Consider the following 27,401-nt stretch of genomic DNA (forward strand, 5'->3'; position numbering starts at 1 on the left):
AGGCTTTCCCTTCACATGAAAACACTCAAGCTATGTGCTTGCTCACTTAGGCCATGTGCCCACGTGTGCGTATTGCATGCATTTATGCTGCGATCTGCACTGCAGCGTAACTGCATGCGTCTTGCGTCCCCAGCACAATCTATGAAGATTGTGCATAATCCATGCCCACGTTGCGTTTTAGAATGCAGCGATTTGCATGCTGCCAAATCGCTGCGTTCTAAAAAGCAACTTGTCACTTTTTTTGTGCGCTTTGCATGCTGTCTCCATTCTGTCTATAGGGAGGGGCAGCATCCAGAGCGCACGAATTCTGCAGTCACCAAAGTTTCAGAACGGAGCTTTTCAGCAGCGCTCTGAAGCAGACATGCAGTGACAAAACACTGCGGTGCAGAGCGCACACACAAGGGCCACATCAACTCTAAGTTGTATTTTTTTGCTAATATTATGTAGTTTGTACAGTGAAATTTGGTGGAAGATGAGTGTTTATTTTGTATGCCGGGTCAGATTCACTCATTCAAGTAAATGTGTGCGCTGTAGAATAGAGATCCCATACGGAACATCCATATAGCATCAGATTTTTATGGATGCATTGCAATTATTTTACATAGGAAACTGTACATGGTTCTGTAAACTATTAATACCTGTTGTAAAAAACCCCACAAAAAATGAATGGTACATGCATGAAGAGTGAGAAAATATAATTATCCAAGTTTTCTGGATGAAACTCAGATGATTTTTTTTTATATGCTCATGAACGCACCCTTAGGCTATGTGCCAGGTGTACTACTTTTGAAAATGCATGTCAAAATTGCTATATAATAATGATATTTTTAATCAGCATTTTTTTGAATTCAGGTAAAAATTAGAAACCTCAATGAGTCTATAGGTATTCAGTCTCTGCCCGCTCAGTCTGAGTGATCAGCATGAGATCTCAGCAGGGAGGAGGGACACTGAGGAGCTGTGACTCTGAATAGGTGGTATTTGGCATATACTGACCTCAGACAGGTAGGTGATCAAATTTACATGTGCTATTCGGGTTCGCTAATCTTTATTAGTCTTGTCTCTTGCCTATGGTTCTCGCCCGGATCTTCAAACTATGGCCCCTAATCATGAAAGCTTATAAACCAGAATTGTGGTGTAAGAAAGCTTTGAAAAGTCACCAAACTGTGCCATAGAGTGAGGCTGCACTAATATTTAGCAACTTTTCGCGTTCTCTCCCCATTTTCACCTAATTCCTACAAAGTGGGGCAGACCGGGAGCGAGGTAACCTCTGCTCTTCAAAGTCATGACAAAGCTTAACATTTGTGGCGAGGTGCGCAAAGATGTGCAGCCACTTTTCGATGTGGTCATTAAGAGATGTGCGACTCTTAATGAATGAGTGTCTGACTCCAGCAGACCCCAGCATTAAGACCACCGTGGAAAAAACACCATCTTGATACTTAGTGGCCTATACTTCTGGCAGAAATCATTTGATGAGGTGATTTAATACTGCCCGTGGTTTGGGCGAGATGAAGTGATTGACGGGTTCCCTTTTAAGAAACGGTGGAAACTTCGCAGTGGAACAGGAACGCTGTGGTGTTCAATCACACGAGACTTCAACGTTAAATTACGTCTCAAAGATTTTAGATTCAATGAGAAGATTCAGATTTCGACACATATTTCTCACATTTTTGGGTAATTTTGATCCAGTGTGTTTTTATTCTAGATGGAGCAGACTTGGTTCTTTTTAATTACTTTATAGAATGTTTGTTCGGCTTCTTTGATGTGGCTTAAGGTACTGTCACACATAACGAGATCGCTAGCGAGATCGCAGCTGAGTCACGGTTTCTGTGACGCAGTAGCGATCCCGTTAGCGATCTTGTTATGTGTGACACCTACCAGCGATCAGGCCCCTGCTGTGAGATCTCTAGTCGTTGCAGAATGGTCCAGGCCATTTTCTTCAAAGGCGACGTCCTGCTGGGCAGGACACATCGCTGTGTTTGACACTGTGTGACAGGGTCACAGTGACTGCTGAGATCGTTATACAGGTGGCTACTGCGACCTGTATTGTTCCTGCATCGCTGGCAAGATCTGACTGTGTGACATCTCACCTGCGACCTCCCAGCGACTTACCTGCGATCCCTATCAGGTCGCATCGTTTTCGGGATCGCTGGTAAGTCGTTGTGTGTGACTGGGCCTTTAGTGTTCTCTCTGTAGAAAACCTGTTTTACATCATCACCTCTGCATAGATTAGGGAAGCCATAGTGGTACAGAACCAGCGATTGTTACTGGTCTTCACGAGACTTGTAGTCCGTTTTGAAGGACTTGCGTTGTCTCCATCGATAATCTTTGAAGATGTGATGGAAAGTGGTGGTCTTTCAGATGATTCCATCAGGCAGATATGTATAATCTTGTATCAAGCCTCTATGTAGTAGGAGCTTTCTTCTTCTTTCCGCTCTTGCTGGGACTTGATTAAGTAGGTGGGAAGGGCAGGTCACCCCGGGGTTACCAAGAAATGACTCAATTATATGTGAATGTGTCACTCCGCGTAGTAGATGTGCATTTATATGAGCAGCAGCTGAAGAGAACTTCATGCGTTTTCTTGACCCGAAGCAAGTTTATGTACCTGTAATGAATGCATGACCTGTCATGCGAGAGATGCTTACACTGCGAGATTCTCACAAGACCACAGTCAACTTATGAAGGTCGTTTTACGTACGTCTCGAGAGCTGAAGACCACTGAATGAGAAATACACACGTTCCCAAATGGAGCTTCATTTATGACTTCATCGCCAGCTAGGATACGTGTCTGAATATGTCAGACTTATGGACCCAACTCGCACACGTTAATGATCACGACTGAAAATCCCTTCAATTCATTTGAATCGCGGTTGTTTCAGATGAAGACGGTTGGAGAAATTTCTGCAGCAATTCCTGCGTGTAAATTCACATAGCGACAGAGAAACCAAAATAAGTATTAAGCTTAATATATTAATTTTATTGTTTACATGTTAAAATATAAATATAGAAACTGTATAAACACAATTAATACACAGAGGATACTGTGTAAAAAGGAGAACAGATACAATTGTGGATATTACCACAAAGACAATCTAGCATTCTAAAAATAACAGGTCAAAAAACTGAATAGGTAAAACCTTAATGGAAGATTTTTAGTTATGGGATGCTATTTTTCCTGTCCCATAACATTTATTAAGGAAAGGTTACCATGAAACGTGCGTTAGTGCGGCGGAGACACACTCACCTAGACTCTATTTTATTTTATCTTTGTAAGTATGCTTATTCTCTATAATTGTAAGTTTGCTTATTTAATATTTTTTGTGAATCTCTAAGGCCATGTGCGCACGTTGCAGATTAGGTGCAGAAATTGTCTGCATGAAATCTGCACCTTATGGCAGACAAACATACCAAAAAAAATGCATTGTGTGCATCAGGTCTAAATGATTGTATAATTCCAGACTGATAAGCTATGTACGTACGCTGAGTATTTGGTGCAGAAATTTTCTTCTGGCAGAAAAAAAACGCACTGAAAACAAGCGTTTTGGTGCACTTTTTTGCTATGTGTTTTTTTCCATAATGAAGTCAATGGGTCTAAGGGCTGAAAAACGCGCCAAGAATTAATGTGCTGCAGATTATTTTCTGTACCAAATATGCAAGGGAAAAATAAGCAATGTGCAGCACTTCAGAATTTGCTGGCATAAGGATAGTGTCACAGGTGGCATCCAGCCATAGAAGGTCACAGCTTTTGCTATGCAAAAAGTTCCTTGGACTTTCTATTATTCCAGGTGTTAGTATTCCGTGTCCTAGGTATCTCCTCTGCTGGGTTTTCATCCTTTTCCCTTTAGGACCCAGCAGAGCTCCTCTTCCCTTTACCTGCAAATCTTCTGTATTTCCCCTTGTGTTTAAACCAGGGGTCTCAAACACGCGGCCCGCATATGGCCCCTCAGGCCGCATGCGGCCCCTCAGGGTAGTTCGTGCGGCCCCCAGGCCCGTGCCCCTGTTCACTATCGCGGCAGGTGCAGGGGCCGCAGCCACTGTCTGCACTTTGTCAGATGAATGTGTTGCTGGCGCTGCGCTCTCGCGTCGGCAACACAATCGTCTCACATAAATCACTGACAGTGACACTGCACCTGCCCTGATAGTGAACAGGGGCACGGGCCTGGGGGCCGCACGAAGCAGAGATGAGGCAGTGGAGGGAGCGCGGGACAGGTGAGAAGAATGGTTGGTGTGTGTGTGTGTGTGTGTGTGTGTGTCTCTGTTGGACGTTAACCCCTTAGCGACCTATGATGTACTGGGTACGTCATAGCTCCCTGGTACTTATGGACCCATGACATACCCAGTACGTCATGGCGAAATCGCAGCCCTGGTGGCTGCGATCGCTGCAAATACCTTAGATTCGGGGAGGAGGGGACCTCAGGAGGGGTGGTGTCTCCTCTCCGGACCTACGGAGGTTGTGATTGGCTGAGCGGCGTTCGTCAGCCAATCACAGCCACTAATGTTTCAGCCATTGAAAATCGCTGAAACATTGAAATCCAGCCAAGATCAGTGCAGCTGTAGCACCGATCATTGGCTGGAGCTGGGTGACCTCTGCTTCACCCGCCCCCAGCTCTGATTGGAGAGACCGGCCTTGTGACCGATCTCTGCAATCACTGTGGATCTGGGGCTGCAGACCACTCCCCTCAGCTTCACTCCGGCATCTGTGGAAGGTGAGGGGAGCTGCTGACCCATTACTACAGGATGGGGACAAAGTGTGCACATCACTATGGGATGGGGATAAGGCTGGGGACATTACTATAGGATGTGGACATTACAAGGATGGGCACAATACTATTGGATGGGGACACTATTACTATAGTATGGTGCCATTACTATAGTATGGGGACTAGGATGGGCACATGACTAAAGAATGGGGACAAGGGAGGCACAGTACTATAGGATGGGGACATTACTACAGGATGGGGACAAGGTGGGCACATTACTGTAGGATAGGGACATTACTACAAGGGGACAAGGATGGGAAACATTACTATAGAATTGGGATAATGCTGGGGACATTACTATAGGGTGGGGACGAGGTTGGCACATTACTAAAGGATGGGCACATTACTATAGAATGGGGACAGTACTATAGGATGGGGACATTGCTACAAGGGGACAAGGATGGGGAACACTACTATAAGATGGGGGACAAGGATGGACACATTACTATAGATTGGGGACATTACTATAGGATGGGGATAAGGATGAACACATTAGTACAAAATGGGGACAAGGATGGGGAACATTACTGTGGGATGGGGACTAGGATGGTGCACAATACTACAAGGGGACAAGGATGGACACATTACAGCAATATGGGGAACATTACTAAAAGATGTTGGTCAAAATTTCTATGTAGTGCTAATTGTAAGACTATTCGTTACAAGAAAGGAATAAAATGTAAAAATAAAAAAAAAAAATGTTTATTTAAACAAAGAATGTGCACGTTTGCTATAATGAACAAGTGAAAATGTTCAAAATCAGTGATCCCAAGGCGTGTAAAATAAATATATATATATATATATATATATATATATATATATATATATATATATATATATATATATATATATATATATATATATATATATATATATATATATATATATATATATTATATATGGTACCAATAAAAATGTCACTTTGTCCTGCAAAGAATGCAGCCCCCCAAATTATTTTTTTTCCTCTGTGCGGCCCATACACCCAGCCGAGTTTGAGACCCCTGGTTTAAACAAACTCATTTCACTGGACTTGTGCTGGCGATATTTAATTCCTTCACAAGCTCTGGATGCAAGCAGACGGCTTGCATTTAGCTGTAGGATCGTTGCTGTTCTTTGCTGAACTTCTTCCTGAGGCATCTGGAGATAAGTTGTTCATGCGCTTTCCCAGTGCACGCTCCCTGTGTCTTCTTTAGTGTTTAATGGGGGTTGACGAAGAGCTCATCCCACCTGTTCCCTATCTAGGTCCCAGCTCTAGGGTCATCCTAGGGTCTAGTAACCTGCTCGGCGCATAAGTATAGAACCTATCTAGGATGGTGAGGGACCCCAGGGACCAGTGGTAGGTTTTGTCAGTGGTCACCATCTTCCTCTTCGCTAGACGCAGGGTTTCCCTTCTTTTTATCCATTCGTTGGTACTTCCCCGTACCTAGCATGACGGATAGACAGATATGCAGATTTGTGACAAAAGTGCAAAAAAAAAAAGCGTAAAAAACCCCCAGTATGGGCACAGCCTATATACAGATTGAAGTATGATCTCTTAGCACTAGTCAATCATTTAACATTCTTTAAATGGTGACTCATACATTAAGCAAACAGCAACTTCATTAGAAGTCAGTATAAATTACTTGATGTGAATGGGTTTCCTTATTTAATAAATGTTATAGGACAAGAAAAATAGCATCTCATAATTAAAAATGTAACATTAAGGTTTCACGTATTCCATTTATTGACATACATAACTGTTATTTATAGATTACTGGATTGTCTTTGTAGTAATATCCACTATTTTATCTATTCCTCTTTTTACACATCAACTTCTGTGTTTTTTAATTTTATTTTATACATTTTTCTATATTTATATTTTAACATCTAAACAATAAAATTAATATGTTAACCCTAATATTTGTTTTGGTTCCTCTTTGTTTGTCGTTGTCATTTGTTGTTTAATAGGAACCTGTCAGGTGCAATATGCATCCAGCACCACGAGCAGTTCTGGGTGTATATTGCTAATCCTTGCCTAACTGTCCCTGTATATACTAGCATAGCTAAAGGGATCTTTAGAAAAAGTATTTCTAAAGATTGTTTATGATATGCTAATGAGCATGGGGACTAGTCCTGAGGGAATTTCTTCCCGTAGCTAGTTGGTCCACATAGCATGTTAGCACACCCTTGTGGGCATACTAACATGCTAATAAACGTGTAGCGACGCTGCACATACCTCACTTTTCATGGCAGCCGGCGTGGGATGGTTGAACACTGCGCATGATCCGAAGTGCCCGGGACTTCCTGTCATGTGCCCTATACCTCACTGAAGCCGGGAAGCTTACACCCGACATCAATTTAGTGCGCATGATCGGAAGTCCAGAGGATTCTGGATCATGCGCAGTGTGCATCAATCCTCCGCCAGCTGTCATGTGTATGTGTGCGTTGCTGTGCGTTCATTAGCATGTTAGCACGCCCATAGGGGCGTGCTAACATATTATCTGGGCCGACTAGCCAATGGAGCGAACACCCAGGGGACTAGTACCTGTGCTCATTCGCATATAATATCATATACTAGTACCTGTGCTCATATCGCAAATTTCTAAAGATCTCTTTATCTATGCTAGTGTATACAGGGACAGTTAGGCAGGGATTAGCAATATACACCCAGAACTGCTCGTGCTTCTGGATGCATATTGCACCTGACAGGTTCCCTTTAAGGCTTCATTAATTTATAGCAGTTGGTATAGTATAACAATGTGTTTATTCCCATGCACTAAAGTTATGCTCACGCAGAGACATTAAAAAAAGTCTCTTTGTGGAAACCTTTTTCAGAAAATAACTTTTTTGGTAAGGTTTTTTTTGCTGCTTTTTCTAGCCCTTTGTTTAGTACTGATTCCACCAGTATCCACTTCAGCAAAATGAGGACATCTTTTTTGGGCAGTTGTTACGGATCAGTTTTATATGCTGAGGGAGGGAGCTAGTGGCTGAGGAAGGGAGCTGGTGGCTGAGGGAGGGAGCTAGTGGCTGAGGGAGGGAGCTGGTGGCTGAGGGAGGGAGCTGGTGGCTGAGGGAGGGAGCTGGTGGCTGAGGGAGGGAGCTGGTGGCTGAGGGAGGGAGCTGGTGGCTGAGGGAGGGAGCTGGTGGCTGAGGGAGGGAGCTGGTGGCTGAGGGAGGGAGCTGGTGGCTGAGGGAGGGAGCTGGTGGCTGAGGGAGGGAGCTGGTGGCTGAGGGAGGGAGCTGGTGGCTGAGGGAGGGAGCTGGTGGCTGAGGGAGGGAGCTGGTGGCTGAGGGAGGGAGCTGGTGGCTGAGGGAGGGAGCTGGTGGCTGAGGGAGGGAGCTGGTGGCTGAGGGAGGGAGCTGGTGGCTGAGGGAGGGAGCTGGTGGCTGAGGGAGGGAGCTGGTGGCTGAGGGAGGGAGCTGGTGGCTGAGGGAGGGAGCTGGTGGCTGAGGGAGGGAGCTGGTGGCTGAGGGAGGGAGCTGGTGGCTGAGGGAGGGAGCTGGTGGCTGAGGGAGGGAGCTGGTGGCTGAGGGAGGGAGCTGGTGGCTGAGGGAGAAGCTAAAGGCAAAACTGCGCATCCTCCTCACTTCTATCTACATAGAATCTTATCAGCACCAGCTGCCATCTCCTATCTCAGTAATGGCAAAGTCTTCAATGAATACAGATTTTATCTCAGAACTGAGAACTTTTTTTGATATCATTTTTCTACATTATATGTTTTAAATGAAGTTTCATTCACCACAAAAACGGCAAAAAAGTAGCAAACAGCTGTGTTTTTGCACTTTCTCCTGTCTTTCAATGGTGAAAAATCGCTGCAAAACGCTGAATGAATCGACATGCTGCAGCAGTTTTCCATTTCAGTTGGAAGGAAAAAAGCAAGTGTGTGCGCAGGGGATTTCTGAAATCTCTGCTTTTGCTGGTGCTGTAAAAAGCTGCATAAAACTCAATGACAAAAGCAACGTGTGAACATAGCCTAAAATCAGTTATGTAGATATTAAAGGCTTCCATTGATGACCTTAGAAGTGGCTTCCATATAGCTTATATGATGAAATGTCATCTTTTATTCTTAATTTTCTTTAGTGAGCCCATCTTCTGTCTTATGAGGGGATGTGTTAGCGCCTCAGAAATAAATGTGGATTCCCACTTGAATTTCTCCAGCTCAGATGTGTTTAGTTCAGGAACAAACAGAAGCAATGACCCGTTTTATTAATATACTGGCGTTTGTAATTCCAAGTTGCTTTGCTCATTGATGTCTATCTTTTTTTTTTTTTTCCCCTCCTTTCACAATCTGACTGGCGCCCAATGGTTGTCTCCTATAATACAAATGTTATAGCTGCTTTCGAGTCTGAGCCAGCAATTCTGTTTCCCACCCAGAAATTCTCTGATGTTGAGTTATATTAGATTATATTTGTTTGCATAAATGATTTCCGTCTGTATCCAGCCTTTGTGCTGTTCATGATGCGCTGTCCCAGCATCGACACTGGCGACCTATCGCTAGGAATGGAGCAATAGCAGTGCAAGGAGAGCACCGTTCTGCCACGTCTTCTGTCTATTATGCAGCTTTCTATCGCGTAGTTTAGCTTCTTTTTTTGAGGTATAATTAAAGTTAATCTTACTGGTTTTTGGATGTGCGCACCTCATTTTTGGATATAGCGTTCCCACTTTTGTTGCCACTAGCAGATGCATTAAAGTTACTATTAAGGGATATAAGAAAAATTATAGGTGAATTAACAGGAGGAACATTTAAATTAACAGTTTTGTTATTAAGTCAAAGATTTTTTTTTGGGGGGGGGCATTTTATTGTTTATATGTTTGGCTTCAAGGCTTTTTTGCAATTTGGTTTTGTTAAGAAATGTGGACTGTAACAGTGATGTCACAGTACGTAAATAAAGTGCTCGGAGACATTACCGCTAGGGAATTATAAAAAGAGTGATGTCGCCATTAAGAGATATTGTGATCCATGATATCATAGGTCAGGAGTAATGCAAACAATAAAGGTCACCATGTACACTGTGACATCACACGAAATTTATGATACTCTAGTACTGGGATAATGCAGTGATGCCATAGCATAGAAATAATATAGAAAGTAATGCTGCAGAGGAGGGGTGACGTATCCACAGTGAAGCCATGGCTCGCCATAGTAAATTATGATAGGGCTGCATTTAGTTTTCCTTATCCTATTCCATTGTCCTTATTGATTACTGACCCATAGGTCACTAGAAGGGGGTCATTCTATTTGTTGGGCAGCTGCTAAACCTCCACCGTGCTTATGTCCATATGTATGGCATATTTATGTGCTGAAAATGGGGTTGTAAGGTGTCTTCAATACTTTCTGATGATGTTCAGCAAAAAATATACAGAACGTGATTATTTTTACAGTAAATTTTTTTTCTAGATTTTGCAATACAAACAGCAGCCATTATTTTATAGATCACTTTGAACTGATGAAACAGATATGATTGATTTCTCAAAGAAAGTACATCAATCTAAATGATTTTAGAATCCTGGTACAAAGTATAAGTCCAGTTAACGATTGAGAGCTCTTGGGTTCAGCTATAGTATCCCAATCTTCACCCCAGCCTGACTGATAGCTGCAGCTTGTACCGAGCAGTGTGAGATCTCAACAGCAGGAGGGAGGAGGGACACTGAGGAGTTGACATTCGGGCTAGGGGAGCAGAGATTGAGTTACACGTTCATAATAGGTTATTCAGCCGTTCTGACGTGAATGATCAAAAGTAAATACTGCATTATCAGTTCTAAAAGATTGATTGAATAGAGTATATAGTTTTGTATTGTGAACTCTGGCAACAGATCTGCTTTAAAGGGAATCTTGTCAGCAGGTTTTTGTTATGTAATCTGAAGACTGCATGCTGCAAGGGTTTAAATATAGAGTTCAGGGATGCCTGTATTGTCATGGTCCGATCTGATGTTTATTTGCTATGTTTGTTTAAGCGGCAGGACTTTTATCATTGCTGGACTACATTGTCAAACCCCAGCAGTCCAGCACACCCCCTCCTCTGACACCTCACTGTCAATGTACAATCTCTATTGAGAGCCTGGTGTGGGGGTGACTAGCTTTCTCAGCTTTGCTGCATTGCTAAATCTAAAAACTGATTGATTGTGTCAGAATGGCTGCAGCCAGTAATCTAAGTGACACATCGCTGGACTCAGGATCTCTTTGCCTAAATCTTGCTACTCTCAGAGGAAGTAGCAAAAACTTGATGACAGATTCTCTTTAAGAATCTATTAATAGTCTGCATTTGCACTACACTGAGGTTATTTTGCTTTTGTGTTTTGTATAATCTGCTTCTTCTCATTTTCCAGTTCAAAACGCTATTGAGTATAATCTTTTACTTAAGTTGTGATTTTTCTCTACAGATCCTGGTTGGGCCTCCATAAACCGTGGCGTGCTGATCTGTGATGAATGCTGCAGCGTGCACCGCAGTCTTGGAAGACACATCTCAATTGTGAAGCATCTTCGACATAGTGCATGGCCATCGTCACTCCTACAGGTCAGCCTCTGAGTGTATCTGTATCAATGCGTGAACTAGTTCAAAATTATGGTGAATGCCGCTAAACTGGTAAAGACCCATTGTACTATCTTTCCACCAATAATCCTTAAAGGAGAATTACATCTTCTTATACACTGTGTGCAGAATTATTAGGCAAGTTGTATTTTAGAGGATTTTTTTTATTATTGATCAACAACTATGCTCTCAATAATAATAAATAATAATAATAATTAATTTTATTCATTTATATAGCGCTATTAATTCCACAGCGCTTTACATACATTGGCAACACTGTCCCCATTGGGGCTCACAATCTAAATTCCCTATCTGTATGTCTTTGGAGTGTGGAAGGAAACCGGAAAGCCCGGAGGAAACACACGCAAACACGGGGAGGACATACAAACTCCTTGCAGATGGTGTCCTTAGTGGGATTTGAACCCAGGACCCCAGCGCTGCAAGACTGCAGTGCTAACCACTGAGCCACCGTGCTGCCTGTCAACCCAAAAGATTCATAAATATCAAAGTTTAATATTTTTGGAAGTTGGAGTGTTTTTTGGTTTTTGTTTTTTTTTTTTTTGTTTTTTTTTTTTAGATTTGGCTATCTTAGGAGGATATCTGTTTGTGAAGGTAACTATTACTGTGCAGCATTATTAGGCAACTTAATAAAAAACAAATATATTCCCATCTCACTTATTTATTTTCACCAGGTAAACCAATATAACTGCACAAAATTTAGAAATAAACATTTCTGACATGCAAAAACAAACCCCCCAAAAATTAGTGACCAACATAGCCACCTTTCTTTATGATGACAGTCAACAGCCTACCATCCATAGATTCTGTCAGTTGCTTGATCTGTTTACGATCAACATTGCATGCAGCAGCCACCACAGCCTCCAGACACTGTTTCGAGAGGTGTACTGTTTTCCCTCCCTGTAGAGCTCACATTTTATGAGGGACCACAGGTTCTCTATGGGGTTCAGATCAGGTGAACAAGGGGGCCATGTCATTATTTTTTCATCTTTTAGACCTTTACTGGCCAGCCAAGCTGTGGAGTAGTTGGATGCATGTGATGGAGGATTGTCCTACATGAAAATTGTTTTTCTTGAACGATACCGACTTCTTCCTGTACCACTGTTTGAAGAAGTTGTTTTCCAGAAACTGGCAGTAGGTCTGGGAGTTGAGCTTCACTCCATCCTCAACCCGAAAAGGTCCCACAAGTTCATCTTTGATGATACCAGCCCATATCAGTACTCCACCTCCACCTTGCTGGCATCTGAGTCGGAGTGGAGCTCTCTGCCCTTTACTGATCCAGCCTCTGGCCCATCCATCTGGCCCATCAAGAGTCACTCTCATTTCATCAGTCCATAAAACCTTTGAAAAATCAGTCTTAAGATATTTCTTGGCCCAGTCTTCACGTTTTATCTTATGTTTCTTGTTCAGAGGTGGTCGTTTTTCAGCCTTCCTTACCTTGGCCATGTCCCGGAGTATGGCACAACTTGTGCTTTTTGATACTCCAGTAACGTTGCAGCTCTGAAATATGGTCAAATTGGTGGCAAATGGCATCTTGGCAGCTTCACGCTTGATTTTCCTCAATTCATGGGCAGTTATTTTGGGCCTTTTTTTGCCCAACACTCTTCTATTGACCCTGTTGGCTATTTGCCATGAAACGCTTCATTGTTCGATGATCACGCTTCAAACGTTTCGCAATTTCAAGACTGCTGCATCCCTCTGCAAGACATCTCACAATTTTGGACTTTTCAGAGCCAGTTAAATCTCTCTTCTGACCCATTTTACCAAAGGAAAAGAAGGTGCCTAATAATTAAGCACACCTTATATAGGGTGTTGATGTCATTACACCACACCCCTCCTCATTACAGAGATACACATCACCTGATTTACTTAGTTGGTAGTTTACTCTCAAGCCTATACAGCTTGGAGGAGGACGACATGTATAGAGTGTATCATGTGAGCACAATATTCATTTGCCTAATAATTCTGCACACAGTGTATGTCATCCATGCATGTCCAAGATCACGAGTAGAATCTGATCTCGTTCCACCATTGATTTCAGGGATAAAAGGGTTTTACCTTTTAAATCTGACCTCATTTTGAATGGCCGTTATTTGGAAATTCATTAATAAATCTATAATAATAATCCATAGGCCCATACTGTGCATCTGAGCCATCCTGACTATGCCCTTTTCTCTAGAACAAGTGAAATCACTGCACGCTTTAACACATATTGGAATATAAAATCATTGCTTTGTTTCGGAAAAGGGGAAGAAAGTGGCTAGAACAGGTAATGGAAGTTATTGGGCTAAATTTATGCTAAAATGTTGACACATTTGGCTTTATAAATCTCCCCCTCTGAGTCTAGTCATGGCATTGCTGTACTATTGGACAGATATGCAACATAAGGGTAATGGAGAATCCCCTCAAAATTGGCCACCGCGGGAAACTCTAGCAGATGTGGCGTCACACAGAATTTGAAGTGGTTGGCCTTTACTTGAACAACACATTAAATGGCGGAGTTCCCTGTGTAAAGTAAGAATAGCTTATACTCGCCCCACACCCCGACGCAATCACTGACGGGCTGTAGCCTTTATTTCGTCCTCTGTGCCGGATTATTGATGATCCGCACCTGTGATTTTATGACCCATAAATGGCATGCGAGCTCCGAGAGACCTGGCACAGACTTCACTGGGATTGCACCAGTGCGGCAGGTCCGTGTACGGTGTTTTTATTTTCTTTGTGACATTAAATAACAACCCATGATTAATCTGCTGCATTTTCGTACTATATTGTGACCATTCAGTGCCCACTAGTACAGAGATCCCCCACCATCTGCCAAAGTGGAAAGCCACTGCAAGTGACATACTTACCATGGTCACGTTCTTGCTGCTTTGATTCAAGATGGAACATTTTCAGACTTGGTGTATTGTTATATCTCAGGTTGTAACTTTAATTATACATCAGGCACCAACACTTTTGCCATGTCTTAATTAGGCTACGGCACTCTTTAGATCCCTATTACACAACTCTGGTAACGTGCAGCTACTGTTCTTGCAGCAGTCAAAGCTGTATAAGGCTACTTTCACACATTCGGTTTTTGCTCTGCGGCACAATACGGCACTCTGCAGATAAACCGCAACCGTTTTTTTTGCCGTCGGTTGCGGGTTTTTTTGCATAGACTTACATTAGTGCCGTATTGTGCCGCATAAGCTTGCGTTCGGTCCGGTTTTTGCCGCATGCGGCAGATTTAGCCGATGCCGCGGCCGGATGGAACATTGCCTGCAACGTTTTTTGCTCCGGCAAAAAAAAATCGCATCGCGCCGCATCCGGCCGCTGCGGCGCATTTTCAATGCATGCCTATGGACGCCGGATGCGGTTTCTTCCACTGCGCATGCTCAGTAGCGATCCGCAACCGAAAAAAAAACGGACCGGCCGCATGTAAAAACTTATGCAAAGGATGCGGTGTTTTCGCCGCATCCGTTGCATAGGTTTCACAGCCGGATTGAGCCGCAGTGCTCAAACCGGATGTGTGAAAGTAGCCTTACCCGATGTAGCAGGCCAAATTAAGCCCGAGTATAATTTGGCCCAGGGCAGATTATATCCCGGGCATTAACTGTCCTAGGCCAAACTATACCCTGGGGTGTATAACAGCCTAGGCCAAACTATACCCTGGGGTGTATAACAGCCTAGGCCAAACTATACCCTGGGGTGTATAACAGCCTAGGCCAAACTATACCCTGGGGTGTATAACAGCCTAGGCCAAACTATACCCTGGGGTGTATAACAGCCTAGGCCAAACTATACCCTGGGGTGTATAACAGCCTAGGCCAAACTATACCCTGGGGTGTATAACAGCCTAGGCCAAACTATACCCTGGGGTGTATAACAGCCTAGGCCAAACTATACCCTGGGGTGTATAACAGCCTAGGCCAAACTATACCCTTGGGTATAAAATAGCCTAAGCCAAACTATACCCTGTGGTGTAAAATAGCCTAGGCCAAACTATACCCTGGGGTGTAAAATCGCCTAGGCCAAACTATACCCTGGGTTGTATAACAGCCTAGGCCAAACGATACCCCTCCTATCTAATGTGAAACCCGGGTATAGTCTGGCACAGTATACCCCAGGGATAAACTCTCTGCCTGGGGGTGTAAAATAATACAATGCTTACATTGCGCAGACCTTAGATGCTGCTGTCCCATCAGTGCATAGTTAATGTTACGTATTGTAACGTATTTATGTTTCTCTCTGCTCTCTGACATCAAACTTTTTCCATTTTAAGTTTTAAGAATGAAGTCAATTAGGTTTCTTAACTTACCAGACAAAGCTGAATCCCCAATAAATAGTTGAAAAATGTAAGTAATTCTTGTGCATGTCACTCACTGCTACTGATTGGGGGTTATAATACGGCGTGAGGGGTATATTTTGGCCTAGGCCAATTCATACCCACGAGTATAATCTTGCCTAAGCTACTTTAACACCAGATATAGTCTGGGGTGTAGGTATTCTCTGGCCTTACTCATCACTTGAGTCCTCTATCCTCAGTAGTCTTCTTCTGGATGACAATGTTTTATTTTGTTTTACCAAGTTAATCTTTTGAGAACAGAAAGAGGAAAAAAAACTCAAACAAACCAGTATTTGTGACATTCCCGTTATAGAAATCCGGGTCTGTCTGATGCCACCGAGTATGCAAAAAAAAAAGACAAAATATTCTGATGTAAAACAAAAACGTGATGTTAAACCTACGTAAAGCTACTTGTTGCCGGCCACTTCTCATTATGCAGAGTGGGGGGCTGCGGGGCTTTTTATGACCGTTCCTCGGACAATACACAATTTCCTATTGTAGCTGAAAACATTACTCATTTTGTCCACTGGCACCAAGTCCTGGTTTTCCGAGTGTGCAGATCGTGGCTCCCGTCCTATACGCAGACAGTGGGGACTCTGTTCTTGTAATGTTCTCCTGATGGATACAGATTATTCGTACACACCATAGCATTGGCTGTAGTGCACTGCATATGGTGGAATGCTTTATATTCTGTGTTTGTGTCTTTAGTCATTTTTTGGCTCAGGTGCCAGCAAAGGCTTAATATACAGACATATACTGGAGCCTGCTGTGGAAAATACATTGAGAGTAAGCAAGAAATGTGTAATAATGAGCTGTGTTAGGGCAGGTTCTCTTGGATATACATTAGAGTGACTGAAATAAGATTTTGATGTTGTGTACTTGTCACTTTGATTTTAATTTCATAAATTGATAGTACAGATGAAAATAAATAAGAAACTTTGTACTATATATGCTCAGAAAAATCAGCTTCCTTCTCCCCCTGGACTCATCTGTCACTTTCAACTCATAGGTACAATTAGTATAATATGGATTCAGTGAAGACCAGTTTTCCATTTCTGAGATAGCAGAGGACAGTTGGTGCTTTTAAAATCCTATGGAGAGTGGAGGGGGAGGAGCTTGAGGTCACGCAGGATTCTCCTAAGGCCCGTTTCACACGTCAGTGAAAAACAGTGACGTTTTTCACTGGCGTGTAAAACACGCACATGTCCCTGCGTGTGCCGTGAATCACGGCACACGTGGGTTGTCTAAGTGCAATCCGGGCTCCGTTATCCGTGGCCCGTGATTGCACTTAGAAATCAACTCACCTGCGCCCGCTCCCGCTGTCTATGGTGCTGATCGCTCCCGCGACGCAGCATCCTGCCGGCGGTGACCCCCCGCAGCAGCTGCTTCCGGGTCGGCTGTGTCGCGCATAATGAATATGTGCGACAGTAATCAGCCGGCTTAGAAGCAGCAGGGAGGACGGGCTGCAGAGGACATCGCTGGACGCCGGGTGAGTTAAAATGTTTATTTTAAATGCACGTTTTTTTCTGGCACGTGTTTCACGGACCACACCACTGCGTGGTCCGTGGAACATCAGTGATGCCAGAAAAAAATGGACATGTCTCCGTGCAGCAATCACGCACACGCGGGTACGCCGCACGGAGACACGTGCAGTGAAAAATCACTGACGTGTGAGCAGACCCATTCATTATAATGGGTCTGCGTATGTCAGTGATTCTGGTACGTTTAAAAAAAAAAGCACAAACGTACCAGAATCACTGACGTGTGAAAGGGGCCTAAGGCAGTAAGGATATGTACATAGCAGATTTGTGTGCAAAGTTATTTGCAAGTTTTGGCAGGAAAAATGCGCATTTTTTATTGCATTTCCGCTCTTGCATTTTTCAACGTTCTGGCGATTGCGGGGGTTTTTACGCTGTACCCCCACGATCACCATCGGGTTTCATGCTGATATTGCAGCCGGAACCTACCTGGCTGTCACTGCAAGGAGCGGTACCTGCGTTACTTCCAACAGTTTAGCCCCCTAAATGCTCCGATCGCAGCATTCAGGAGGCTGGGAGTGGAATCTCTTTCCTCTCCCTGGCAGTCGGGTTCCTGTAATGTGGTCATGGGGACCTGATCGCTGCCATGGCACCCTGGGTCGTCTAACGACCCTGGGTTACTGAGCAATGGATCGCCCCTCACACCATGCATGTTTTGTGAGGCGAAGTGTCAGTGCTAAGAGTGCAGCACTGACAGATATAATCCACTGCGGTGATCGAGCTCAAGCACTACAGGGGATTCTATCAGACGTGGGATAAAATGCAGAAACAATTGACATGCTGCAGATCTTTTCAGCACCAAAATTTGCAAGGAAAAAATCAGTAACATGTGCACAGCAATTCAGGAGTCTCATAGACTTTGCTGGGATGCATTTTTCCTTGCACTATTAATTAAAATTTGCAAGAAACAAACGCAATAAAAACGCAGCATGGACACACAGCCTTAAGGGTACTTTATACGTTGCGATATCGATACCGAAATCGCTAGCTAGCGTACATGCCCCCGTCGGTTGTGCGACACTGGTAAATCGCTGCCCGTGTCGCACAACATCGCTAACACTTGTCACACTACTTACCTAACTAGCGACGTCGCTGTGACCGGCGATCCGCCTCCTTTCTAAGGAAGTGGTTAGTTCGGTGTCATAGCGACATCACTAAGTGGCCGCCCAATAGCAGAGGAGGGGCGGAGATGAGCGGGATGAACATCCCGCCCACCTCCTTCCTTCCTCATTGCAGGCGGGACGCAGGTACGGTGAGTTTCCTTGTTCCTGCGGTGTCACACATAGCGATGTGTGCTGCCGCAGGAACGACGAACAACATCGCTACTCACCTGTCAACGATTTTTGTTGTTTGGACGACCTCTCCAATACCAACGAATTTTACCTCTTTTGCGATCATTTTAGGTCGCTCAGAGGTGTTACGCTGCGATGTCGCTAACGACGCCGGATGTGTGTCACAAACACCGTGACCCCGACGATATATAGTTAGCGATGTCGCAGCGTGTAAAGCACCCTGTACAGTTCCTCCATAAAGGAGGAACTGTCATCTCTTATCTTTTGCCATGGGGAAAATCTATTTTCACTAAAGATTGTTACCCCTAAATTGAGAGCTTTGAGTGTTTAGTGCAAGAGAAAGAAATGTATTTCTTTTAATAGCATTTATTACAAAGTTTTTTTTCTTTAATGTATACTATTGATGTATGAAAAGAAATAAACTAACAGATACTCTTTAACCCCTTAACGACCGCCGATACGCCTTTTAACGGCGACATATTAGGGTACTTTTTCCGATCCGCCGCTTTTTAACGGCGGTCGGAAAAAAGGGTCTAGCGCCCCCCAGAGTCGGAAAATTTCCGGGGTCTCAGCTGCCGGGGGTAGCTGAGACCCTGGAGATTACGGTTCAGGCCGTTTTTTTCATTTAAAGGTACGGTGATCGCCGTTATTAACCGAATAACGGCAAGCATGTACCAGCAAAATGAAATGCCGGTTTTTAATGGATTTTAATGGTTTCTCTCACATTTGACGTGATCTAACAGTCAAATGTGAGAGAACGGTCCTTGTCCGGTCCCTCTCTGTCCCCCCCCCCCCGGTACCTGGGTCTCGTTACCGAGTTCCCACGGCATTCCCCCTGCCCCCCTCCTTCTCGTGTCCGTGTAAAATGGCGGGCGCATGCGCAGTTCGACCGCCAAAGTCTGCCTCCTTCCACCTAGCAACGTCAGGAATTAATTTCATTGGTTCCTGACATTTGATCACTGTGTTAGACCCTATCACAGTGATCAAATACCCCAAATATTTTGGAAATGGCAGCATTTGGGTCTGCCTCCCTCTTCTCTCCCTTGTAGTTGATCTGGTAGAGAAGAGAGAGAGAGACTACATTTGCTGCCGTTTCTGTCAGAAAAAAAAAACACCAATTTTTATTATAAATCACTCATCCTCATCCTCAATATCCTCACCCAAAATATCCCCCCCCAAATATCCTCATCACCTCCGTCAGAATCCCCCCTTAGTTAGAATTTTTATTTTAGATTTTTTTTTTCTTAGATCAGGGTTAGATCAGGGTTAGGATCAGGGTTAGGATCAGGATCAGGGTTAGGATCAGGGTTAGGGTCAAAAAAATCTAAAAAAAATTTTTCAAAAAATTTAAAAAAAAAAAAAAAAATTGTAGTATTTTTTTTTTCTTTTTTTTGCTAGGCAGTGAAAAATACCGTAATGGCGCGGAGAACATTTACCGCCGAGCAGGCATACATGCTTCTTGCCTCCGGCAGTTCAGGCTCGGATACAGAGTCTGCCTCTGAAATCGAGCGATTTTTGGATGGTGACGACTCGGCTTCCTCCTCGGGATCCGACAGCCCGATGGTAGCGGAGTCGGTCGTCACTGCTGAAACGTCAGAGGCAGGTCCAAATAGTGCCCTTCCCCGGCCACTATGGTATCCTGACCCGTCCTTCTCCCCTCAAATTCCTCCATTTGTAGCAACCCCCGGTATAAATGTAAATGTCACAAATTTTACCCCATTAGATTTTTTCCAAATTTATGTTACCCCAGAAGTCCTCCAATTATTTATCCACCAAACCAATTTATATGCCCGTCAACATATATCCCAACATCCTACCTCCATCCATTCCCGCTCCTGGATCCCCACAAATGTCCCCGAACTTAAAAAATTTTTGGGCATTACTTTTAACATGGGGTTAGTGAAAAAAACTACACTCCGCTCGTACTGGGCAACAAAAACAGTGCACAGCACCCCTGTGTTTGCAGCCATCATGACCCGATCCCGATATGAGACCCTTTTGCGATTCCTGCACTTTAACAATAATTCCCAAGCCCTCCAAAGAAATGACCCAAACTATGACCGACTTTATAAATTGAGACCCCTAATATCCCTTCTAAAAACTACCTTCCTAAATTCGTATACCCCTGACAAAAATGTTTCTATAGACGAGTCCCTTATGAGCTATAAGGGCCGTCTGTCTTTCCGCCAATTTATCCCCTCCAAGCGTGCCAAATATGGTATAAAATTATACAAAATGTGCGAAAGCACAACCGGTTACACGTGTACCTTTCTCATTTATGAAGGGAGGGATCGCCAAATCAACCCCCCAAACTGCCCCCAGGCAATTGGCATCCCTGGCAAAATTGTTTGGGAGCTAATGACCCCCTTCCTTGAGAAAGGCTATCACGTGTATACCGATAATTTACTATACCAGTGTCCCCCTTTCTAAATCCCTCCTCGCTGCAAACACAGGGGCCTGTGGAACAATCAGAAAAAACAGAGTTGGTCTACCCTCACAGTTGGTGTCTAAACGTGTGGAGAAGGGTGCGTCCTCCTCAATGGCAAGTGACCATCTTCTTGCCATAAAATGGAGAGACCGCAAGGACGTTTTCATGCTCACCACATTGCATGCGGACACCACTGTGACGGTCAGGGACAGGGGCGCCACCAGGGACAAACAGAAGCCGCTCTGTGTCGCAGACTACAATAAGTTCATGGGAGGTGTAGATTTGTCTGACCAGGTGCTTCAGCCTTATCTAGTGAAGCGGAAAACCAGGACCTGGTATAAAAAGGTAGCAATCTATCTCCTACAGGTTGCTACCTATAATAGCTTCATCCTCTATAAAAAATCTCAAGGACCGCTCTCTTTCCTCCAATACCAGGAGAAAATTATTCAGAGCCTCCTCTTTGACTCGGAGGCACAGGAGGAAGCCTTCGAGTCAGAGGATGTCCGGAGACTTTCCGAGCGTCATTTCATTCGCTCCATCCCTTCCACTCCCACCCAAAGGTATCCCCCAAAAAGATGCCGTGTTTGTAGAAAGCACGGCACAAGGAGTGATTCCCGGTACTACTGCCCCATGTGCCCCTCCCAACCAGGCCTTTGCATCTCCCCCTGTTTTGAAACCTACCACACATCCCTCAATTATTAATTGGCATAAATAAATTACACCAAACTGTGTGGTAGCAGATTTTTTTTAATTTTGCAAATACTTTACTTTTATATTTCTGTTCAGTAATTTTTTTTTCTTGGACTAGTAATAAAGAGAAAATTTTCAGCAGTAAAACACATTTTACCCCATTTCACAATTAATTCCAGGACTTTATCATCACATACCAAACAATTATTCAGACAAAACCCAGTCCACATGCCCACGTCTTTAGACTCCAGAGTGTGGACTCCACTAATGTTCTTGAAAAGTCTCATCATTTGACAACTTTCCAGGACTTCATTACTCAAACATTTTTTTTTACCAATTATTTTAGTTTGACTCATATTACCACTAGGTCTTACTACACAAAACTTTTCTTTGCATTTATCTTGGTATTATGGGCATGATCATTTTATTGGAGGATCCCCTAACAATGATGCTGTGCCATATTGAAACACTATGGGCTTTACTGCAGGGTTCTTGCCGAACCACCTGCATCGAACAATACTTTCAGAATTCTGTAACGAATTGGTCGTTTTGTGCACATAGCGGTTCCTACCTTGGCGGGCAGGAGCCTGTTATGATGTACCATGTCGCTTGGCACATTTGTCCCTCATATAGGGATTGATGGAGCTAAGAAGACATTGTACGACCAGTTATTTGGAAGATAAAGCTGTCCTTCCGGCCCTGCTGGTGTTCTGTCATCTTTGGCACACTCAGGTTTGCCACATAGTGGCTGCCAACTCCTCCACATTTGAACATTTTGCCCTTCCGTCCAATAAAGTTTATTCTTCCTTCTACAACTGTTTTGTTAGCAAGACCAAGTTCAGTAAATGTGTTTTTAGGGGCATGCCGCCCTTTGTGAGTAATAATTCCTGGAAGGATTTTCTTGTTTGGTAGCACAATGTCTCTGTAAGCTTTGAATAGGTTCTGGGATTCCATCAGTTTTACCCTGAAGACCAAATGGTGCACCATCTATAATAGGCATCAGCTGCATAAAAAATTGTGTCAAACTACTCCCTACCTCTGTAAACAAATACATTACAGGGTATAACTTACAAAGACATTTATGGGGTTTTTCTGTTCTTGAAACCCAAAAGCTCTGCAAATTTGAGAATATATTCCAAATTTCCTTTCCCAAATTCAAATATTGCTCCTTTCGTTCCAAGCTCTACCATTTGCCCGTACAGAGGTTTCTCGCCACATGTGGGGTATCGGCGCGCTCATAAGAAAGTGGGTAACAAAGTGTGAGCTCCAATTTTTGGAGCTACCTCTTGAAAAAGTGAGAAAATTGATGCTAAAGCAACATTTTTGGGTAAAATGTTTTTTTTTTTTTTCATTCCACATTACTTTAGTTCATGTGAGGCACCTGAAGGGTTAATAAACTTCTTTGATGTGGTTTTGAGTACCTTGAGGGGTGCAGATTTTAGAATGGGGTCACTTTTGGGTATTTTCTGTCACCTAGGACTCTCAAAGTCACTTCAAATGTGATGTGGTCCCTAAAAAAATGGTTTTGTATATTTTCTTGAAAAAATGGGAAATTGCTGATGAATTATAACTTCCTAACCCCAAAAAATTTTGTTTCAAAAATTGTGATGATGTAAAGTAGACATGTGGGAAATGTTGTTTATTAACTATTTTGTGTGACATAACTCTCTGGTTTATGGGCATAAAAATTAAAAGTTTGAAAATTGCAAAATTTTAATTTTTTTTGTCAAATTTCATATTTTTTCACAAAAAAAAAAAAAAATATCATCCTAAATTTACCTCTAACGTGAAGCCCAATATGTCACGAAAAAACAATCTCAGAAACACCGGGATCCATTGAAGCGTTCCAGAGTTATAGCCTTATAAAGGGACACTGGTCAAAATTACAAAAAATGGCCTGGGCATTAAGTACAAAACTGGCTTCGTCCTTAAGGGGTTAAGTTGCTTGTACACTTTGGCCAACTTTTTCTCTCTCCTGAATCCCCCCATACACCCGAAAGCGTAGCCAAATGTTCTATGGAGATTACAGAGTACACTGAGGTCAGACAAAAAGATGCCGACATGATTTCACAGGGAGAGACTCGGAAGGCCGCCTTATGTGTTGCTTCGTGTAACTTTATAAGGCTATGGGCGCACTAGAAAATCGACTTTTCTTAAAAAAAAAAAAATCCGCACCCTCTGGCAGAATAGCACAGCCACGTTTTTTATGCATTTTTTCTGCAGGTTGATCCCTACGTTTTTTTTTTTTACCATTATCTATGGCAAAAACCGCAGGTAGCTGCTGAACAGAAGTGACATGCTCATTCTTTTTGCTGCAGAAATTCTGCAAAAAAACCTGTAGGGAGAAAAAAAACGCACTTTTTTAACCATATCTTTTGCTGGGGAAGGACTACAGAAAGGTTATAAACATTTTCAGCAGGAATTCATACAGCAAATCCACGACAAAAACCGCAGCGTGCGCACAGGGCCTTAATCTTCATTTAAATAGAAAGAGGAACAAATGATATTAGAAAATAAGAATTTACTTGTATTTGTCAATAGTCGCTGATAAGTAATCAGATGCTGCGATATTCTGCATGGGAACGTTTGTTCAACACTGCTGACTTGGGTTGACTTATATCCAAGTATACATTTCCAAGTAATGCACGGACAGCTCGGTAATTTAGGATTATTTCCATTAAATTATCAAAACTAAAGCTCACTGCTCCTCAGCACTGGCTTCACCATATATTATGGATTTATGGTTCATAGGGTTAGATCTTACACCAGCACATGCATATGACTTTAATGTGGACCTGTTATCAGCTCAAAGTTGGTCAAATCTGCAAAAGTAAAGTTCACGGAGTTTGAATGGTGTTTTTCCCAAAATCCTCTTCACATATATTGCACTCTATTTTTTTGACCAGTTAGCTTTTATTGAACATTTATCAAACAATTCACAACATCCATGAGAAAGAAATTATTAGCATAGTAGTTTAGATTATGCTCACACAAACCTAACCCCATGAACCTAATCTGCTCTTCCGTTTTGCTATGCATTTCCCTATACAGAGCAAGTTGAATATATACTGACATATCATTGTTACAAGTCAATTATAGAATCAAACCGCTGAAAATCACATCATTAGCCAACACATCTGAGACAGGCGCTGGGCATATTATCCATTTCCCCGTTGCTTTCCAAATTTTAGAAGTTTCTCCCCTTTTAAAGAAGTTGTCCACTACTTGTACATTGATGGCCTATTGTTAGGGTAGATCATCAAAAGCTTCCCCGTCAAATGATGGTGCCCGCTGCCGGGTACTGCACATCCACCTCCTATTAATATGAATGGTACGTGGATGTGCAGTACCCGGCCACAGCCGATATCAGTTGACTGGGCAGCTGCGGAACTGAGCATTTTTGTTTGGCGGATGTGTCGGGTGTCTCACCCCGGCCATTCAGATATTGATGACCTTTCCTAAGGATGGGCCATCAATGTAAAAGCAGTGGACAACCCCTTTAATATAGGTCTACTTTTCAATGAGAATAGTATTATTTTATTTTTTTTCCAATTTAAAGTTTTATTGAGTTTTAAAGAATACATTAAAAGAATATGGATCCATATTATAACTGACAATGCGAAACCAAAGTCTATGCGACACAACACATTCGCAAACGTCATGACAGTATGTAAATTATTGATATAATACATGGATAGTCGTTTTGAACCAAAAAGAATAATAAGCCATTTGAGGAAAGGTTAAGAAGCAGTATGATCACGAAAAATAGCAAAGGAAGGATAAGTTAGAGAATAGTATTATTTAAATATTGAACTATCTCTTCCACCGCTGGCTGATTATTTGCCAACCAGTGTTTAACGATAGTCTTCCTTGTCTGGTAAATTTATTTTAGATATGGCCAGCTCTACTAGGGAGGATCCATCACTTTCCCCCATCAGGCCCAGAATAGATTAGAGCTTATTGGGACTTGTATGTTAGATACTTTACCTCTTTTATCCATCTGACAACACTTTGCCACAATTCAGCTGGACCAAAACACATGCAATAAGTCTGCACCCCCTCCCCACATCGTGGACATCTATCATCCATTCTAAGACCCATCTTACATAAAGCTTTTGGAATTCTATATACCATGTGAACAAGAAATAATTGAGACTTTATTGATTTGTATTGTTAGAGACTACCCCTGCAGACTCCAAAATCTCTTCCCTTTCTTCCTTGGAAATAGGACCGACCTATCTCTCCCAGCCCCACTTTAATTTTAGCTATTGGATCCCCTAGGATGTTTAATAACAAAGAATTATAAATTAAAGAGGACCAACCACCAGTATTTTCATATGCAAACTAAAGCCAGTGCTATACTGGTGCTATCATGCTGATTCTATACATACATTTAGTTGCGAGATCGGATGTATACTTTCCGAAATATAGGCAAGTAAAGTTTGGAAACGCACTGTTATTGGATGAGAGGTGCAAAGGGATATCTAAAAGGTGGGTCTGGTTTTGATAGTTATTCCCACCCCTGTCTGCTGCCTGTCCTTCCTCTCCCTGTATCTGTTATTACAGGGGGAGGAAGAACAGGCAGAGCGGGGCAGGAATAACTAGCAAAACCCAACCCACCTATTAGATATTCTGTAGCTGCTATCTATCAAGTAACAGTGCATTTCACAAACTACTTGCCTGTGTTTCAGAAACTATACATCCGATCTCAGAACTAAAGGTATGTATAGAATCAGCATGATAGCGCCAGTATAGCACTGGCTTTAGTTTATATAGGAAAATACTGGTGGTTGGTCCTCTTTAAAGAAATAATGCCTTTAGTAGCTTTAGCATATACCACAGAGTCCAATACACAATTTCACAAGCTGTTAAGATCTGAGACAGCCTCCTGGGCTCTTATCGGATGTCTCAATTGTAATTATTCAAAAAACACCACGTTCTGCAAATAAAATTCCTGTTTTCGATAGACCCCCTTGAGATGTCAAGGTTCCCTTAGGCAGAGATTATTCAATATTGAGATATACTTAGAACATTCCCACCTTCCCAACATCTTCTTGCAAGTCTTGCCATATTTTAAGGATAAGAAAAAGGGTGCAATGTCCTCTCGAAAGGTCTTTAAGTTGATGGGTTTCAAGATGGTCCAGCAAGTTCAAGTTCTCACCCCCCCCCACGCAAAATATTTCAACACTGCTGCCCCTGCCTCCTGAGTCCCCTCCATCACCCACCCTCTAAAGTATTGAAATTGGGACGCTAAGTAGTATCCCCAATTATGTGGTAACGCTAATCCTCCCTGATCTTTAAGTAACTGTAACTTTTCCAGTTTTATTCTTGGAATGCCTCTTTTCCAGACCAGGTTTCTGAAAATGTTATGCATTTTCCTAAACAAATATTTAGGAGTCCATATAGGGAAATTGTGAAGAGCATACAATATGCAAGGCAAAACACATATTTTAATGAGGTTCGTCCTGCTCAAAGCTAATAGGGACAGTTTTCCCAAAGTAATAACATTATTTCTTATTTTAATCACTAAAGAGTTCAAGTTTAAAGTTTTATATATTCATTTGTTTTATTACTAGTAATATATACACCAAGGCACTTTAAACTTTTGAACCACTGGAATATTTGGAAAGACATTTGGGGCTAAAGTGACCCTATTGTCCAGGGGAAGCAGCGCAGACTCTGACCAATTAATCCTTAATCCTGAGACTGACCTAAATTTCTCAATTGTACCCTCTAGAGGCGGGGGCAGAGGTGGTGGGGGGGGGGCGCATGTCAGCACCATTCACAAATAATAACAGATTGTCAGCATATAGCACTATCTTTTCTTCCCCATTACCATAT

General features: G+C 42.8%; 1 protein-coding gene across 4 annotated transcripts in view; it reads left to right on the forward strand.

Annotated features, from left to right (window-relative positions):
- Positions 1–27,401, forward strand: part of GIT1 (GIT ArfGAP 1) — a 198,223-nt gene that overhangs the window by 69,032 nt on the left and 101,790 nt on the right. For all 4 annotated transcript variants that reach the window (XM_075335248.1, XM_075335245.1, XM_075335247.1 and 1 more), the window contains exon 2: positions 11,119–11,252. In XM_075335248.1, the coding sequence (XP_075191363.1) occupies positions 11,119–11,252 (134 nt within the window). The remainder of the gene's footprint in view (positions 1–11,118; positions 11,253–27,401) is intronic.

This window comes from Anomaloglossus baeobatrachus, chromosome 2, assembly GCF_048569485.1.
Source record: "Anomaloglossus baeobatrachus isolate aAnoBae1 chromosome 2, aAnoBae1.hap1, whole genome shotgun sequence".
NCBI lineage: Eukaryota > Metazoa > Chordata > Amphibia > Anura > Aromobatidae > Anomaloglossus > Anomaloglossus baeobatrachus.